General features: G+C 42.7%; 2 protein-coding genes across 2 annotated transcripts; both read left to right on the forward strand.

Moving 5' to 3' along the window:
- The first annotated feature begins 126 nt into the window (after window positions 1–126).
- Window positions 127–8,046, forward strand: LOC308423607 (histidine--tRNA ligase, mitochondrial). Its single transcript, XM_080920400.1, has 13 exons — window positions 127–374; window positions 1,930–2,007; window positions 2,263–2,382; window positions 2,502–2,597; window positions 3,628–3,753; window positions 4,014–4,121; window positions 4,281–4,379; window positions 4,697–4,790; window positions 5,285–5,412; window positions 5,495–5,737; window positions 6,247–6,363; window positions 6,571–6,717; window positions 7,134–8,046. Exons 1-13 carry the CDS (start codon window positions 267–269, stop codon window positions 7,191–7,193), a joined length of 1,524 nt encoding a protein of 507 aa, XP_080776526.1. The 5' UTR covers window positions 127–266; the 3' UTR covers window positions 7,194–8,046.
- A 1,781-nt stretch (window positions 8,047–9,827) lies between these two features.
- On the forward strand, window positions 9,828–14,225 carry ZMAT2 (zinc finger matrin-type 2). Its single transcript, XM_080919966.1, has 6 exons — window positions 9,828–9,852; window positions 10,185–10,278; window positions 11,003–11,126; window positions 11,996–12,069; window positions 12,376–12,521; window positions 13,406–14,225. Exons 1-6 carry the CDS (start codon window positions 9,835–9,837, stop codon window positions 13,547–13,549), a joined length of 600 nt encoding a protein of 199 aa, XP_080776092.1. The 5' UTR covers window positions 9,828–9,834; the 3' UTR covers window positions 13,550–14,225.
- Window positions 14,226–17,223: the final 2,998 nt, after the last annotated feature.

Below are 17,223 nucleotides of genomic sequence, written 5' to 3' on the forward strand. Positions count from 1 at the left end.
TCTAAACCCGCCTTGGTGGTGGACTCAGCCTAGGTTCGGATGACTTCCGGTTACCGAGTCCCGGCTTTCGTGCCTAGAGCGTGTCTGGCGAAGGTGGAGGGGACACTTCCGGGTCAGAGAGCGTGAGATAGTCGGAGTTCAGCCCCACCACCTGGACTAACTCCGACCTCAGGTGTTTTCAGCTCTCCGTAGCCTTCCAGACACCGGACTGGCCTCGCTTCCAGTCCCTTGACGTCTGATCCAGAAAGCCGGCGTCCTGCTGCACGATGCCCCACCTGGGGCCCCTGCACCGCAGGGCCTGGGCTGCACTGCTCGGCCAGCTCCTGCGACCTCCCAGCACTGTGTGCATCCGGGCGGCCGGCTGTCATAGCCAGGTGAGCCGCCCTGAGCCGGCTCATTCCCGGTGGGGCCTCCTAGCCTGAAAGCCTAGACTCGTGGTTTCTGCTGTATTACTACAATTGGTTTTTACTTTTTAAAGTTTTATTTCTTTTATGAGTATAGGTATTTTGCCTGCATGTATGTGTGCCCTGTGTACACACCTCTAGAGGCCAGAAATGGGCGTTGGATCCCTTGAGCCTGGAGTTACAGCTGGTAGTGAGCCACCATGTGGATGCTAGAAATGGAACCGAGGTCCTCTGAAAGAGCTATCTCTCCAGCCCTGCAGTTGTTTCTCAGTGATTAGCAACTTTTTATGTGCACTGCCCTAAGCGTTTTGGATGCTTTTGTTATTGGAGCAATTTCAGAGGTTGAGGGTTTTATCTCCATTTTACAGTTGAGTAAGCGGAGATGACGGGGTTAAATGACTTCTATGGATACACAGCAACTAAGTAATATGAGGTTTACTCTCAATCATCAGAAATTCTTGAACATATTAGAATTTGGACCAAATCTATACAGATATTCCCCCAAACTAAAAATGAACCGAGTTTATGCCCATCAAGTGAATTTACCCTAACATGAGTCTCAGAGAAACATTTTCAGACATAGTTGGATTTTGGAATCAGTTAGAATTTGAGTCACAGTTTTTTACTGTTGTTGTTCAACCAGCAAAGTTATTCCTATCATTCCATCGTGTGTGTATGTGTGTGTGTTGTGGGAATTGGTTTTCTCTTTCAACCACGTGAATGGGTCTCAGGGATCTAACTCAGGTGGTCAACCTTGGTGGATACCCACTGAGCCATCTTGTTGGCCCAGGTTTGTTCCTTTTTCTTAAGCTGGTTCTGTTTTTAGCCTGTCTCCATGTCTGCTTGATTGATTCATTGAGTCTCTGTCTCTGTCTCTCTCCTCTCCTCTACCATTCTCCCTCTCTCCCTCTCTCAGTGTTACTGTGGAGCCTTAGCTGGCCTGGAGCTCACTATGTAAACTCATAGTGATCTGCCTGCCTCTAGCTATTGGGATTAAAGGCATGTACCACCTTTTCTATATTTGAATAAGAACTGAGATTTGGATTTTTTTTTGTTGTTGTTTGTTTGAGATAGGGTCTTACTATGTAGCTCTGACTGTCCTATAACCTATTATTTAGGCAAGGCTAGCCTTGAACTCACAGATTCCCCCTGCTTCTGTTTCCCAACTGCTGGGATTACATGTGAGCGCCACCATGTCCAGCTGAGAATAGGAGTTCTAATCCCTGCTTTTACAAGTTTAATGGTGGCAGTTCTGGGTTATTCTCAGATGCTTCAACCTTTTCAGACATTTAAGTGAAGAAGCTTGTGTAGTAAAAAGACTGGATTTCATATATATTGCAGGTATAATTGGAAATTCAACATGAATTATTGAGGGTAACAGGAGGTCGGGATAGAGAAAGTGGTGTTCAGGAAACTTTTGCTTGCAGTCAAGGGTCTTCTCAAGCTGATGATCCATGGAGTCAAAGATGTCACAGGTCTGGCCTGTGTTCAGAGAAGGCAGATCTCATAGTCCCTTTTCTGTCAGGTTGCAAAGGCAGTGGTAACATCTGAACAACTGAAACCACATCAAGAAAAACCGAATTTTATCATCAAGGTTCCAAAGGTAACACCCTTTTCCCACCCTGCCTGTCAGAGTGGGGTGCAGGCAAGCCCATTCTCCCTGTAAAGTTTTTTTTTTTTTTTTTTTTTTTTTTTTTTTTTTTTTTTTTTTGCCGGTGAGGTGGGGCGGGGGGTTGTTTCATTGTTCTTGAAATCCTAGATGAACCTCAAGTTAGTTTCAGACATTAGATTATGAACATGATGTAATCTATAGTCTTAAATGGTCTTGATCTTTACTTTGGCTACTTTTGTTTTCCAGGGCACCAGGGATTTAAGTCCTCAACAGATGGTTGTGAGAGAAAAAATTCTTGATAAGATTATCAGCTGTTTTAAACGTCATGGGGCAAAGGGGTTGGATACACCAGCATTTGAGCTAAAAGTAAGAAGGAAGGGTGCTGAGGACCCTTGTTTACCTGCTTTTGGTTTCCCACAGGGCTTCTCATCTGTGGTCTGTCATTAGTCCTCTGAATTGGGGTTATTTCTGTCTGACTCTTATAGGAAATGCTCACCGAGAAGTATGAAGACAACTTCGGCCTCATGTATGATTTGAAGGATCAAGGTGGAGAGTTGTTGTCTCTGCGCTATGACCTCACTGTATCCTTCCGAATGATGGAGCCCAACTGTTTCTACCCAAATCTGGAGGACTTTCTCTGGCAGAAGGGAATAGAGGAACTTTGACAGTACCTTTATGTCCAGTTTCTTCCAGAAGGCATTTCTTTCTTCGGAGCCTAACAGGAAGGCCCTGTTGTTTAACTTCAGGTGTATGAGAATATCTCTAGGAAGTTTGCAGAAACACAGAATACTGAGTTTAGCTCCAGAGATCCTAAATTCTTTAACTGGAGTGGTGTTTATAAATGTGCCTGTAAAAGAAAATTAGTTAATTATTGTGCGTGTATAGGTGGTATTTATGTAAATATGCATGTAAAGATACGGGGAGAACTTTGTGGAGTCATTTCTCTCCTAACTCCTGTAGGGGTCCCAGGGATAGAACTCAGATTGCCAGACTTGTACAGCAAGCCCCTTTTCCTACTGCGCCATCTTGTAAGTGCTAAAGCTGTAGGTCATGACCCTCCAGGAGCTGCATGTCAGATGTTTACACTATGATTCATAACAGTAGCAAAACATAACAGTTATGAAATAGCAACAAAATAATTTTATGGAGTGTGTGTGTGGGGGGGGGGTTTACCACAATAATAAGAACTCTTTTGGTAGGAAGGTTGGGAACCACTGCTCTAAACATTTTAAAACAGAGTCCTGTGGTCTTTGGCCTGTGCCTTTCAGAACAGGCTTTTAAATTATAGGTGAATTCAGTTTGGAAGCTTGACTAATCTGCAGGTAGTTGGTTAATTGTCTGAACGTGAGGAAATAGGCCAGGCCTAAGTTTCTTAGGTCATTTCTATCCCTGCCTTTTTTTTCTGGTCACCTTTTAGTTTCAGTAAGTGAAACACCTTTGTTAACTTCAAGCACTACTAGGCTTCAGAGACAGTGGGAAACAAGCCTAGGGAGGTCCTAGTTTTCATTCTGTAAAATAAGGATGATTTCCAGGAACTCAGTACTCCCTCCTGTCTGAATGGTGGGTCTTCACATTGAACTTAGTATCTGTCTTCCTCAACCTCTATGGAAGGTCCCTTTTGCTCGATATCTGGCCATGAATAAATTGAAGAGGATGAAACGATATCAAGTTGGAAAGGTGTGGAGGCGAGAGAGCCCAGCCATAGTCCAGGGCCGCTACCGGGAGTTCTGCCAGTGTGTAAGTGTCCTGATGGGGACAGCACGGTTAAGTGACAGTTTTAAGTTGGGCTTAGCTGATCACTGGAAGGTTTGTTTTTGTTTTTGTTTTGTTTGTTTTTTGTTGTTTTGTTTTTGAGACAGGGTCTCTCTGTAATCCTGGCTGTCCTGGAACTCACTATGTAGCTAGCTTCGGACTCACAGGCATAGCTGCCTTTGCTCCCAGGTGCGAGGATTAAGGCCTGCACCACCATGCCTGGCTTTCTTCCTCTTTTTCTGTAGGATTTTGACATTGCTGGTGAGTTTGACCCAATGATTCCTGATGCAGAATGTTTGAGGATCATGTGTGAAATCCTAAGTGGATTACAACTGGGGGACTTTCTCATTAAGGTGAGGCCAGCCTTGTACACAGTGAGGGAGGAGTTTGAATCCAGCCTGTGAAATTGTCTTAGTATTGCTTTAATGAGTCAAGAAATTTAGAGATGGCTATTGTTTTGAGGGAAAGGGCATTAATTGCCAGGTTATAGGTTAATTATATTGAGTTCACAGGTAAATGATCGTCGGGTTGTAGACGGGATGTTTGCTGTCTGTGGTGTTCCTGAGAGCAAGTTCCGTACCATCTGCTCCTCAATGGACAAACTAGACAAGGTAAGAAAGAAAACATGCTTTAAATAGATCCTGTCTGGGTTTCTGCCCTGCCCTCAAATCCCTGTCATTAGGGAAAGAGTAAGGAGACCATGGCTAGAAGTGACTATTCATGAAAAGAAAAATGTTAAGGAGACATTTTAAAACAAGGTCTGAGTTATGCCATGCAGTGGGGATTGTGGCTGGATTTCCCAAGTTCCCTCTGGTTTTGCTGAATTTAGTGTTAGACCCTTAAGACATACCAAATGAAAACGAGAGGTCCTGCTTTAGTTAGGGAAAGAAGGACTCAGGGTTGAACTAATGTTTGGGTCTTAATGCAGATGTCTTGGGAAGATGTGAGGCATGAGATGGTGGCAAAGAAGGGCCTAGCTCCTGAGGTGGCCGATCGAATTGGGGACTACGTGCAATGTCGTGGTAAGAACCAGGGTTTTTAGAGCCATGATAGAACAGGTTGAGGGTGATGTGTATGTGTTGAACTTCTACCTCTGGATCAGCTTCAGAGTCTGGCCTAGATAGTTTCCTTTTTATGTATTCTAATTATTTTATGTCTTCTTAGCAAAGGCAGTAACAGAGGAAGGTCTAGTCATGAGACCAAGGCTGTGGTCCTTTTAAAGAAAATGAGGAAGTCTGGCTAGAGCATATAAATTCAAGCTGGCTATGGTGACACATATTTTTAATCCCAGAACACGGGAGACAGGGGCAGGTGGATCTTTATGAGTTCTATGCCAGCCTAGTCTACATAGTGAGTTCTAGGATAGACAGGGCTATGTAGAAAGACCCTGTCTAAAACCAAAACCCCAAACAAAACAAACAATGCAAAACAAAAATAACAATAACAAAAACTAGATAAATTCAGATAAAACATTATCAGGTAAATAGCAGAGATACTACCCAACTTTTCTTCTCAGGGGGGATATCTCTGGTAGAGGAGTTGTTCAAGGATCCCAGACTATCCCAAAGCCAGATGGCCTTGCAGGGCCTAGGGGACCTGAAGCTGCTCTTTGAATACCTGAGGTTATTTGGAATTGCTGATAAGGTAGGCACAGCTGGGGCTGGGCCTCCTGTCGAGCTCTTGGGTTCTCAATCTGGTCTGGGACTGACTAGCTTTTCCCTTACAGATCTCCCTTGATCTGAGTCTGGCCCGGGGCCTGGACTATTATACAGGAGTGATTTATGAAGCAGTGCTGCTAGAGTCTTCAGCTCAGGCCGGAAAGGAGACTTTGAATGTGGGCAGTGTGGCTGCTGGTGGGCGCTATGACCGATTGGTAGCCCAGTTTGATCCCAAGGGCCATAACGTGCCTTGTGTGGGGTTGAGCATTGGAGTAGAGAGAATCTTCTACCTTGTGGAGCAGAAGATGAAGGTAGGTCCTACGTACAGGTGAAGTGGCCTTGAAAGCTAATAACTAGTTTCTGGAGGTTCATTTGGGCTTTTTCCCTTCTCTTAATGATCCTTTTACCTTTTGGAATTGCTAGTACAAAGGGAATACTTTTCTTCTTTTTTCTTTTTAGAGATTTATTCCTTCTTTTTATGTATATGGTTTGCCTAAATGGATGTGCATGTCTGGTGCCAGTGGATGTCAGAAGAGGGGGAAATCAGAGCTATGGGTGGTTGTGAGCCACCATGTTGGTACTGAGAACTGAACTTGGTCTGTAAGAACAAGTTCTCTTAACTGCCTAGCCATCTCTCCAGCCCTCCCTTTGCCAACCCCACCCATCTTCTTAAAAGAGCTTTCTGAAATAGAATTTTTTTTTTCTGAGTTCAGGTAGGCCTTGAACTTATAGTCTTTCTGCCTTGGCTACCTGGGTGCTGGGATTACTGTTGTGAGAGCTACCCTTGACTGCAGTTTTAGTTTCTTCTCTGTTTTATTAGATTTCTGGTGAGAAGGTTCGAACCACAGAGACCCAAGTGTTTGTGGCTACACCCCAGAAGAACTTTCTCAGAGAACGGTTGAAGATAATTGCAGAGCTTTGGGATGCAGGGATCAAGGTATGGTGGTGTTGATGTCTGGGTGATCTGGGTGTGAGTGGAGCATGGTTCATTTCTACCATGTGTGTATAGTGGTACTCAGGCCATCTTTAGCTCACCACTAGAGGGCTAACCACTTGATTCTGGCTCCCTTGGAAATGTATGTTCTTGGGCACATATATGCCACGAGCACTTTAAGTCCTCTAACCTTCTATTTATTCTTTCCAGGCAGAGATGCTTTATAAAAACAACCCTAAACTGTTAACACAGCTGCACTATTGTGAGAAAACAGACATTCCTCTAATGGTTATTATTGGTGAGCAAGAACAGAATGAAGGTGTCATCAAACTCCGTTCAGTGGCCAGCAGAGAAGAAGTGAGTTGGGGCTGGTAGAAATACAGAGTTCTAAATATTCTACCCCGGCTTTCTGAAAGACAGGATCTTGCTGTATAACCCAGACGGGCCTGGAACTATTTGAACTCATGATCTTCCTGTAACAGGCATCTATTGTCATGCCTGGATCTCAGACTCTTAAGAGATTTACTTTTCTGAGGAAGTAAATTTAAAAATATATCTTTAAATTTAATTTGTGTGTATGTATTTGTGCACACATATCTCATGTATGTGTGTATATCGACTTACAGGAGTCAGTAGTCAGTTCCCTCCTTCCCCATATGGGTCCCAGGTGTAAACCGTAAAAATGGCTGCAAAGGGAAGTGAATTTGGAAAGGCAGGCTAAGGCACTAGCATCATTTTCTAGTTTGTCACACACAGATTTTCTTATGTTTTAGGTGACCATTAGTCGAGAAAGTCTTGTGGCAGAAATTCAGAAGCGACTGTCTGACTCTTGATTAGTGCCTGATTTCCATCTGCTGCTCTTAGAACGGAGTTCTGGTGAACTTTACAACAGTCGGCCATCGGATGTTGTACAAGTGCCTTCTGCTTCTCTCTCTCCTGGGTACAGAAGCACAGAAGGTCCTGAGGACTCATGGACTAGCATTAGCAGCTGCTCTGAATTCACATGGCTGTCACGCCGAAGAGGCATCTTCTAGCTGCAAAGGCAGATCTGAAGAGTCTTTGAATTCAGTCAAAGGGATGTTAAGATGGTTGCTGTGAGCAAGGCTCTGGAAGAGTTGCCTGAGTCTGAGACTCTGAACCATTGAAATGAGAAAATAAATCTGTACTTCACTTTCGATTGTAGTTTGGGAACCAGATTCTGGAGAATTTGTCTACATCAGACTACGGGTTGTTGATGGAGTATTAAATGGACAGTAGAAATGGACAGAAAAAAGAGATAATGTCCCAGCAGTGTGTCTGTTGATTCTTCCAGTTAACAGTACAAGGGTGGGGGGCTATTTCATAATTTTGAACGTTGAACTTAGTGGATAAGTTAGCAATCTGCTTTTTTGAGGTTTTGAACACCATTGTCTTTGTTATAGTAATTTTTCTGGATTATTTCATATCCTGCTCCGGAGATTGTTCTACAAGTGGTTATATGATACATTACATTTCAAAAATGTACTAGTGGGCTGGAGAGATGGAGATGGCTCACTGATTAAGTGTGCGTATTGCTTTTGTAGAAGTCCTGAGTTCAGTTCCTAGCAACCACATCAGGGTGATTACAACTGCCTGTAACTCCAGTAACAGGTATCTGAGGGCCTCTTTCAGCCTTTACAGACACCTATGCACATATGTATGCACAGACACATACACATAATTAAGAATAAACTAATTTTTAAAAGTAAGCATACTTTGAGTAATTTGTTGCCAAGGGATTAATCTGTGTAGACCTTAGGAAATGTTTGAGTGCATACTGGAGAATTGTGTGAGTTATAAGTAACCTTCCCTGGGGCACAAGTGGTAGAAGAGAACAGATTTTCTTGTCTTCTGACCTCTACCCATTTGCCATGACTGTGAAGCACACATGCAGGTTCATATACAAAATAAAATGTACAAAACAAAACAACCCACCAAAACATCAACATAAACATAGGGACACGGCTCTTAGTGGAGCGTCTGCCTAGCACTTGGGAAGTGAAAGCAGGAGGATTGGAAGTTTGAAGTCAGCTGTGGTGCCAGGCAAGTTGACCCTGGACTTTAATCCCAGCACAAGAGAAGTAGAGACAGGCCAGTTATCTGTGAGTTATAGGTTAGCCATGGCCACATAATGAAACCCTGTATAAGGATTCATTCAGCCTTGGGTTTACATGAGATGCTCTGTCAATAAGACAAAACAAGAAAAAACCCTTTGCCTGATGCTACATACCTTTAATCTCACCAGTGAAGTGGTAGGTCAGAGGCAGGGGAGTCTCTTGAGTGTGGGGTCACTTGAATAAAAGTAAAGATTAAAACTAGCAGGACACAAGAGACGGATGTTTAGACACGAGGTTGGATAGATGAAGAGGGAAAGATGAAGGGGGAATTTGGGGAAAGCAGTCTCAAAGAGTCTTTACAGGAACACAGATAGGCAGTGGTCCTGTGACTAGTGATATACAAGGAATCTCTACAAAGAGAGTTTCAGGCCAGCAAGGGCCAAATAGTGAGACCTTGTCTGCAAACATACCAAACCTCTAATCCCAGCTCTTGGAAAGTGGTGGTGAGAAGTTCAGGGATTTAAAGTCATCCTCTAGTTACAAGACCCAAGCACTACCCTTTCCCACAAACGTATTTTAAGCACTTGTCAGAGTGGCAAATGCTTCATTCTAGGGTGTTGGCTGATGACATTGTCAAGATTAAATTGTACTGTATAAATGGAACAAGTTTAGATGTTCTCTAGACATGAAAATGAGTTTAATCAAAAAGCACCATTGGAGTTGTGTGTGTGTGTGTGTGTGTGTGTGTGTGGTGGCAATGTAAAACTACCTGTCTTCTGTGCATAATTTAGAGCCACATTCATAGTACATGCTGGTGAATGAGACATTCAGAGCCACAAGTGTTTTTAGTTTTAAAAATACTGTTTGCTAGACAAGAATTGCCTAGCATGGAAGTGAGCTAGGTGGCAGAATGTTTGATAGCATGAACGAAGCCTCCAGAGCCTTGGGAAGTGGAGACAGGAGAATCTAGGTTCAAGATTAGCCTGGACTACATAGCCAATTAGAGATCAGTTTTGGTTACCTGAGAAGCTCTCTTTAAAAACAAGAGTTTAGAAATCCTGGAAATTTAGATAAAGTTGGTTAGATCATGGGGGCACTATTTCCAAAACTCTAATTCTTTGTATAATAGAAGAGCTGAGCTATTCTTTTGGGCTTGTTTTTAAAGCCAGTGAGAAAAACGTTAGCTGGTGCCCTTACTTCCGTGTTGCTTCACACTCCCTTTGCGCCTGCGCCATCTCCTTGGAGCAGAGGGCGGGGCCAACATGACTGCTTTAGAATCGCTCCAGTCTTAACGCAGTTAGAGTGCGAGGCTCGAATCTTATTGGAGCATGATTTTGCCTTCTGGCTCTAGGGCGCGTTTTACGGCATTTTACGGCTTCCCATTCACTTCGCTGTGAAGATGGCGTCTGGCAGCGGGGTAGGTGTTGGTGTGAGAAGCTTTGAGGGGTCTGGGGTGGTTTTTCAGAGCTAAATAGAGACAGGCTGTGAGACTTGACTGACTTCCTAACACCTCTTCCCGATCTCAGGGTTCAGGTTCGAGAACTCCCCCGTAAGGCCTTGGCGCAGGGACAGTGGAATCTCGGAAGTCTCTCGGGTTGGGGTCCCAAGTACTCCAGACCCCTGGGCGTTCCAGAGAGACTTCTCTTTCGGAAGGTCTTTGGGCCGCCACGGTGGCCGTTAGGCGGTTCCCTTAGTTTCTCCAGGGGAACAGGCACAGCGACGGTTCTTGAGCACTTTTTCCCCCTACAGACAAAAAACTTGGACTTTCGCCGAAAGTGGGACAAAGATGAATATGAGAAGCTCGCGGAAAAGAGACTCACAGAAGAGAGAGAAAAGAAGGATGGTGGGTGTTCGTTCCATGAAGGGCTAAGGGAATGGTAGAGTTTATGCAGTGGCAGGATAGAGCACTTACTTGCCAGTTAAGGAGTGAGGGCAAGGAGGCAAAAAAAAAAAACAAAAACAAAAACAAAAAACAAACGAACAAAAAACCCTAAAGCTTCTTCCTCTTCTTTTATGTGAGTTTCCCCTAGGTATGGCCCATATTCAGGGTGGGCTTTTCCATCTTAAGCAATCCAGTCCAAATGGAAAAAAAAAAATCAAATAAAAAACTCCCAAACAAATGTGTCTAGTTGCTTGGGTTTTAGTTGATTCAAGATATAGTCAAGTGGGCAACCAGCATTACCCATCACACTGAATGAAAACATTGATCATAAGCTACTGGGTGTGAGCAGCCCTCTTTTGAAAGGGTTACTTCTAGGAAAAAATTTCAAAACTCCTCAGTTCAGCTTGACAACACATAGGAAATACTGTTTAAATTTGCTGGCCTTAAAGTGAGAAAAGCTCTTGAGAATTGGCATTACCATCACTAGTCTGAGGCCAGGTTGGTCCACATAGTGACCAGGTCCTATGTCTACATAATTCTAGACCAGTTAGGGTCTTTTCTAGCCTCTAAACTGCTACATAAAGTACCTGTTGTGACCGTTCTTTGAGGAATTAAAAAAAAAAAAAGTAGTCATTTGAATTTTGGGGTTTGTAATTATTATTATTATTATTATTTTGTTTTTCAGGAAAACCAGTACAGCCAGTCAAGCGGGAGCTTCTACGGCACAGGGATTACAAGGTGGACTTGGAGTCCAAGCTTGGGAAGACAATTGTTATCACCAAGACCACCCCACAGTCTGAAATGGGAGGGTAAGTTGATTTTTGTCCGACTCTTAATAAACTATTTATATTGGTTTTAGGAAGTGTTGATGAGGCTTCTAGGTCCAGGGATGGCACCTTACCCACCATAACTTGATTTTCTGTCTTTCTTTGTCACCTGAGGTTTGTAGTTCACTCAATCCTATTTCTAGGAGGGGTTGTTCTGTGGGCATCTTCCTGTTAGTACTGTACTACTTTCTTGGCATTTTCAAATGGGTTATATATTCTGTTAGAAGACATGAAGGCTCTGGGTGTGGTAGAGCTGTTACCTATAGTTTTTGTGCATCAAGATTGTGACCTATAGAAGAGTTCAACAGAGCTTGTCACCCTTTGCCACCATTCCTTAAAGTCTGACAAGTTACACCTTATATCAGGAGAATCAGACAGATAGCCTTTATGCAGATTAATTAGTAAACCCACTGTTGTGACACCTTTGTGTAAATTAGCACATTAAGAACTTATTAGGATAACATAATAATAGCTCATAGTTACCGTAGGCAAGGAATTGAGGGGTGGTTACCTTGGAGGTTCTGGACTGGGCTGTTTAATAAAGCCTCAGTTGTGGAACTGACTAGGTTTGCATTCACCAGGGCTTAAATAAAGTTAGAAGAGTCTCTTCCAGGCCTTCACATGCCTGTGGTTTGGAGGCTTAAGTCCATTCTGTGGGTCTATTTGTAAGGTTGTTTACATTAAAGTGTAAAGAGGGTAGTTTCCGCAAAGCTAGTCACATGAAGTTTTGCTTTGTTAATTGAGACATTAGACATCATATAACTTTACCTAAAGATCTGAGTTTCTTCACTGAAAACAGTAAGATCCTTAAAAATCAGATTGACCCATGTGCTGTTTCTTTTCATTGTCAGCTATTACTGCAATGTCTGTGACTGTGTGGTGAAGGACTCCATTAACTTCCTGGATCACATTAATGGAAAGAAACGTAAGGCTTGGAGGTAGTTCGTGACTGATGCTGGGTTGGGTTTTAAAGGTATGGTGGAGGCAAGTGTGGTAGAGTGAGTTTCTTGGGCCTTTCATATGTGTACTTACAAGTATCCCTGGCTGTGTGACTGGGTATTATCTGGGTGGCTACTTCTGAGAGCAGGTGAGGCCATTGTTATTTTTGTTGTGTGCTTTATTGTGAAAAGGCAAAAAACTAGTAAACATACCTAAAAAAGCCAGGACCTGACTTTGTGAAGGGCTGAGGATGTTATAATGACTGCTTGTCTTCACTGTTAACCTTACCTAGATCAGCGGAACCTGGGTATGTCTATGCGTGTGGAACGGTCCACTCTGGATCAGGTAAAGAAACGTTTTGAGGTTAACAAGAAGAAGATGGAAGAGAAGCAGAAAGATTATGATTTTGAAGAAAGGATGAAGGAACTCAGAGAAGAGGTGAGGCTCCCCTAACCCTGCTTCCAGCTTTGAGTTTCCCTTGTGAATTGAGGGTAGCCCTCTTCTGCCGCTCACTCTCCTATCTCCAGTTTTGTTCCTGGGTTTCTTTGTACTAGGGCATCTTTGTTTGAGACCCATGAGGCTCAAAGCCTATCTATTTCTCTTTGGCTTTTTAGATTAGATCTCTTGGAGGCAATTCTTTCATTTTGTTTTTTTGTTTGTTTGTTTGTTTTTTGTTTTTTTAGACAGGTTTATTTAGACTAATTATAATTAGACTAATTATAAGTTCATATTAAAATGAACAAAGATCAAAACTTCCCATTGCCATCCTATTCCCTTGCTTGCATGCATAACTTCCTCTATACTTCTCACTCCTTTTTTAAACTATAAGAGGGATTAACAGATATTTCCTAATTAGTCTATGTTCCGAGTTACAGGGTCAGGATTATTTTTTAACATTTATTTGCATGAATTTTGGGCAAGTTATAACCTCAGTGAACCTCATTCCCTGTACTGGAGATCTTAGGATAATATTTATACAGAACTGAGAACAGATCTTAGCATATGCCTCATGTCCCAGCATGTTGTCTGGTTAGAACTTGAGATGAACTAGGGTGTATGATTAAGAAATCTAGAGACTTAGTAAAACTCTTCTTATCCCTTAGAATCTTTTCTTACAGTCTTTCCCCACTGCCATCCTGGAATCAGTCTCAGGCCCTCACGCGTGCTGGGCAAGTGCTTTACCACTGACCTCTCAGTCTTTACTGTGGATTTTAGTCATGCTTAAAGATGGAAAAGAATCCTGAAACTTACATTTCTCTTTCAGTATCAGCTCTGGAGCCAATTGATTCTGAGTGATTTTTTTTTTCTTCTTTACCCTTTAGGAGGAAAAGGCTAAAGCATACAAGAAAGAGAAACAGAAGGAGAAGAAAAGGAGGGCTGAGGAGGACTTGACTTTTGAGGAGGATGATGAAATGGCCGCTGTGATGGGTTTCTCTGGCTTTGGTTCCACCAAGAAGAGTTACTGAATCGTTCTCTTTGGCCTAACTTTGGCCTATACTGGACCTAACTTTGAGTGTGTGTTGAGGTGGGGTGGGGGCGTCACTTCTTTTTTTGGGTACTGGAGAAGGTCTTTAAGAGTGTTAATGGGCAGGGCTAGAGGGTGGGTGTTTGTGGTTTCCCTCTACTTTGGGAGAGGGCACAGGATGTAGATAGAGGAGATGCTGTGGCATATTCCTTCAGCCTCAGTACATTACTGGAGTCACAGAACCTCTGCCCATCTGTGTTCCCAATAAAGAAAGGCCTCCCTCTTTGAGACTGCTTTCCCCAAGTTCCCCTGCATCTTTTCCTCTTCATCTATCCAACCTTTTGTCTGAACATCCTCCCTTTTTCTGTGTCCTGTTATTGTTTTAATTTTTACTCTTGTTCAGCTTGCAACAGAAGGGTTTTCTGAGTCTCCAGTATGCAGGTGCTGGCATTTCCTTGGCCCAGCTCTTCCTCCCATCCCACCCAGCGGTTCTCTGCCCACTTGTGCATGCATGTGATTTCTGCCTGGGTCAATGTGTGTGTGGGTATGTGTGCATGATATGTCACAAAGAGGGGACCTGAGCTAGAATCTCAGAGCATTGATGCCCTGAGACCTAATGTTCTTGGTTTCCTCGGTGCATGTAACAGGATATTAAATGGGATGAGTGTTTGGTGTGGTTTGTGTCTGGTGAGTTTTTAACCTTGTTTCTTCCGTTTCACTTCACTGAGGATTTCTGGTTTTGTCTTCCTCGGGAACAGGTTCTTGGAAGAACCTATTTGATGCAAAAAAAGAAAGCAACAAAAACAACCCTAAAACCAAACAAAGAAACTCACTCTGGGAGACCCCGGTTCTCAGACACTGTTCAACATGTACAATAAATGACAGTGATGAGGCCTGTTTCACATCTGTGAACATGTCCATATCATTCTCTGCCTCTCACGTTTCTACACCAAGAATTTTTATACAGCCTTTCTTGTTCATTTGTTCCCCCAGCCTACCTCCCTTACATATAGGTTTCCTTAGTTGAGTTTCCTCTTCTGCTAATAGGATCTGTGCCCTTGAGAGTCTGAACAAAACATTTTAGTCCCCTGTAATTTTAGCACCCTCTGATCTTGCTAGAAGAGCTCAGGGTTAAATTAAATATCTGCATTTGGGCAGGCACTGGGTTATTCAGTTGTGGCACTGTTGATGAGCTGGGTAATTTTGGATTTTTTTTTTTTTTTTCATATTTTTGAGACAGGGTCCCATTTTACTGGCCTTGGACTCAGATACCCGCCTGCCTCAGCCTCTCCAATGCTGAACCGGGTCTTTTTTTCATTCAAAACTGATTTTTTGGAACCTATGAGAAATTATAATACTACCTGATTACAGATGATAATATAAGGCTCCAGAGCCTCTTCAATAACCAGATAGATACAACTTAACAGGGATAGGATTCTAATACAGTACTTATGTTTTTAGCCAATCTTCTGTAAGGCTGGGTCTTTTTTAGGGGGTTGTTTTATGCTCTATAGTGTGTTGAGCAGCATACCTGTCCTTTACCCAGTAGATGTTGGTAGCATTCTTACCCAGTTTGTGACAGCTCCAAATATCTTTGCCCCCTGGGAGTGGGAAAATGACTCTTCCATTGAAAATGACTAAGAAACTTATCCACTGTGGTGTAATTTGTATACTGCATGACTGAGGCTAGTTAAAAACAAATCCCTCCCAAACATTGAGAACTAGATCACATACTGTGCCTTGTCTAAGGAATTCAAGGGCGAAATGGGGATGAGGGCAGAGGGGACAGTTATACAAGTCTTGTAAACAGATGAAGCTCCCTTTGCTGGCTCTATACTCTCAATAAAGGGGTCCATTTGACAAGACTGCCACAGTGACTTTTCTTTGACCCATATAGTTCCTTAGCTGTGTATAGCATCTGAAACACAAGATCCCACAAAGCACTCTACCCTATCCCTTACTGATAAATCTGCTTTTTGCTTAATGAATTCTCATGGGATTTGGCCTCTGAAGTGCTGCATAAATACTCCATCCTTATGTTGGCTCAACTCCTGGCTTGGGAATTTAAGTACAGTGTTGAGCATGGTGATACACAGCTGTAACCCCAGGACTTGGGAAGCAGGAGCAGGCTAGATCACAGCCAGTCTGGTCTGTATATTAAGAACCTATATCAAAGAAACCTCATAGTTGCAGGCCAATTGCAATTCATGTATGCTTTCATTAGCAGGATTACTTACACTGCAAATCTTAGGTTACCCTTATGGAGTGGATTATTGTATATTTTTAAGGCAGATAGGACAAGGTTTCAGTAAGAGGAGATTCTAACAATTTTCATACCTTGGGAAGTCACACAACTCGGTAATGGCTAATTAGTGTTTTCTCTAGTATGGTGAGATCATCTCTGCTGTTTCCATTTTAATCTTGTGTTCCAGGTTCTGTAAACTCTGGGGAGTGTGGTAAATGAAATACCTGGCTAGGTTCTATTGGGGGTGTGGTGTTAAGATGGTGGTTTGGAAGGTTAAGGCAGGATGGGGTGAGGGATTTGGAACACAGAATAATCCCATAAAACTTAGGAATCTCTGGAGGAGTTTATAATCCATGGAAAAATTTGTACTTTAGTTGAGTCTTATTTATTCCATTTATTCATTGAGTGTTTAGAAGATAAACGGTTTTATTTGAGAGAAAATCTTAGATTCTGCAGTCTCCCAGAATTACAGGCATGCATGACCATGTCTGGTTGAGTCACTAGCATCTTCTGAGACAAAGTGTCAAGATCTACTGGTAGAGAATTTCCCTCTGATAAATGTTACCCAAAATACCCAGGAGCCACCATGCTGGCTGTAAGGATCTTTTTCAAAACTATTGTGGGCCTGTAATATAACTTAGTTGGTAAAGTGCTTTGCCTAGTGTGTACAAAGCTCTAGTAGGTTCAATCCTTAACAACAACTACAACTAGCTCTGTTGGGCACAGCAACCCAGGAGAGTCAGAAACTCAAGGTCACCTCAGCTATATAGCAAGTTCCAGGCCTGGGTTATCTGAGACCCTGTCTACAGACAAACGTGATTCTTGTGTGAATAACTTCCACGAGGCTTCGGTTTGATCCTCAGCCTACACCTTCCAAACAGGTGTAGTGATACCCTACTTGGGAGGTTGAGGCAGAAGGATGGCAAATTTATGGGAGAACCTGGGTTAAAGAGTGGGACCTTGTCTCAAAAACAAGTCATATACAAAAAACATTCTTTTGTATACATCAATAGATATAAAGAACTGTTAAAAGCCAGTGCATTTAGGGTGGCCACTACAATGGAGCTGAGTTACCTATACACCATAGGAAAGCTCTCCAAGACTTACACTTTATTTTTGTTTGAGGCAGCCTTATGTAGCCAGTCTCTGCCTTTCACCTTCCAAATGCTGTGTCCAAGACAGTTACCTAAGTGAAAAAGAATAATCAACATTCATAACAAAACATCAAAAGTCCTACGTTGTGTCTGAGTGAACTCACACTGAAATATGGTGGCTAACTGGAAAGACAGGGATTTTTGAGAAAATTAGTTGATTTCAGTACGTAAAAGGCATAAGAATTGACCAGTTGTCTAAAATTAAATAGTGACAGGACACATGAATATACATCGGGGAGAGAGCCCCTCTAAGGAGCGAATTTCCAAGGTATTTCT

Source organism: Micromys minutus (assembly GCF_963924665.1).
Source record: "Micromys minutus genome assembly, chromosome: 8".
Classification (NCBI taxonomy): Eukaryota; Metazoa; Chordata; class Mammalia; order Rodentia; family Muridae; genus Micromys; species Micromys minutus.

What these genes read in the sequence shown, in the direction of transcription:
- LOC308423607 (XM_080920400.1), top strand. Translation starts at nt 267, where the DNA reads ATGCCCCACCTGGGGCCCCTGCACCGCAGGGCCTGGGCTGCACTGCTC. An exon ending in CTCTGCGCTATGACCTCACT is followed by an intron (nt 2,598 to 3,627) that starts GTATCCTTCCGA and finishes CCTCTATGGAAG; the next exon opens with GTCCCTTTTGCTCGATATCT. An exon ending in TTGTGGAGCAGAAGATGAAG is followed by an intron (nt 5,738 to 6,246) that starts GTAGGTCCTACG and finishes CTGTTTTATTAG; the next exon opens with ATTTCTGGTGAGAAGGTTCG.
- ZMAT2 (XM_080919966.1), top strand. An exon ending in AGAGAGAGAAAAGAAGGATG is followed by an intron (nt 10,279 to 11,002) that starts GTGGGTGTTCGT and finishes TTTGTTTTTCAG; the next exon opens with GAAAACCAGTACAGCCAGTC. An exon ending in CCACAGTCTGAAATGGGAGG is followed by an intron (nt 11,127 to 11,995) that starts GTAAGTTGATTT and finishes TTTCATTGTCAG; the next exon opens with CTATTACTGCAATGTCTGTG.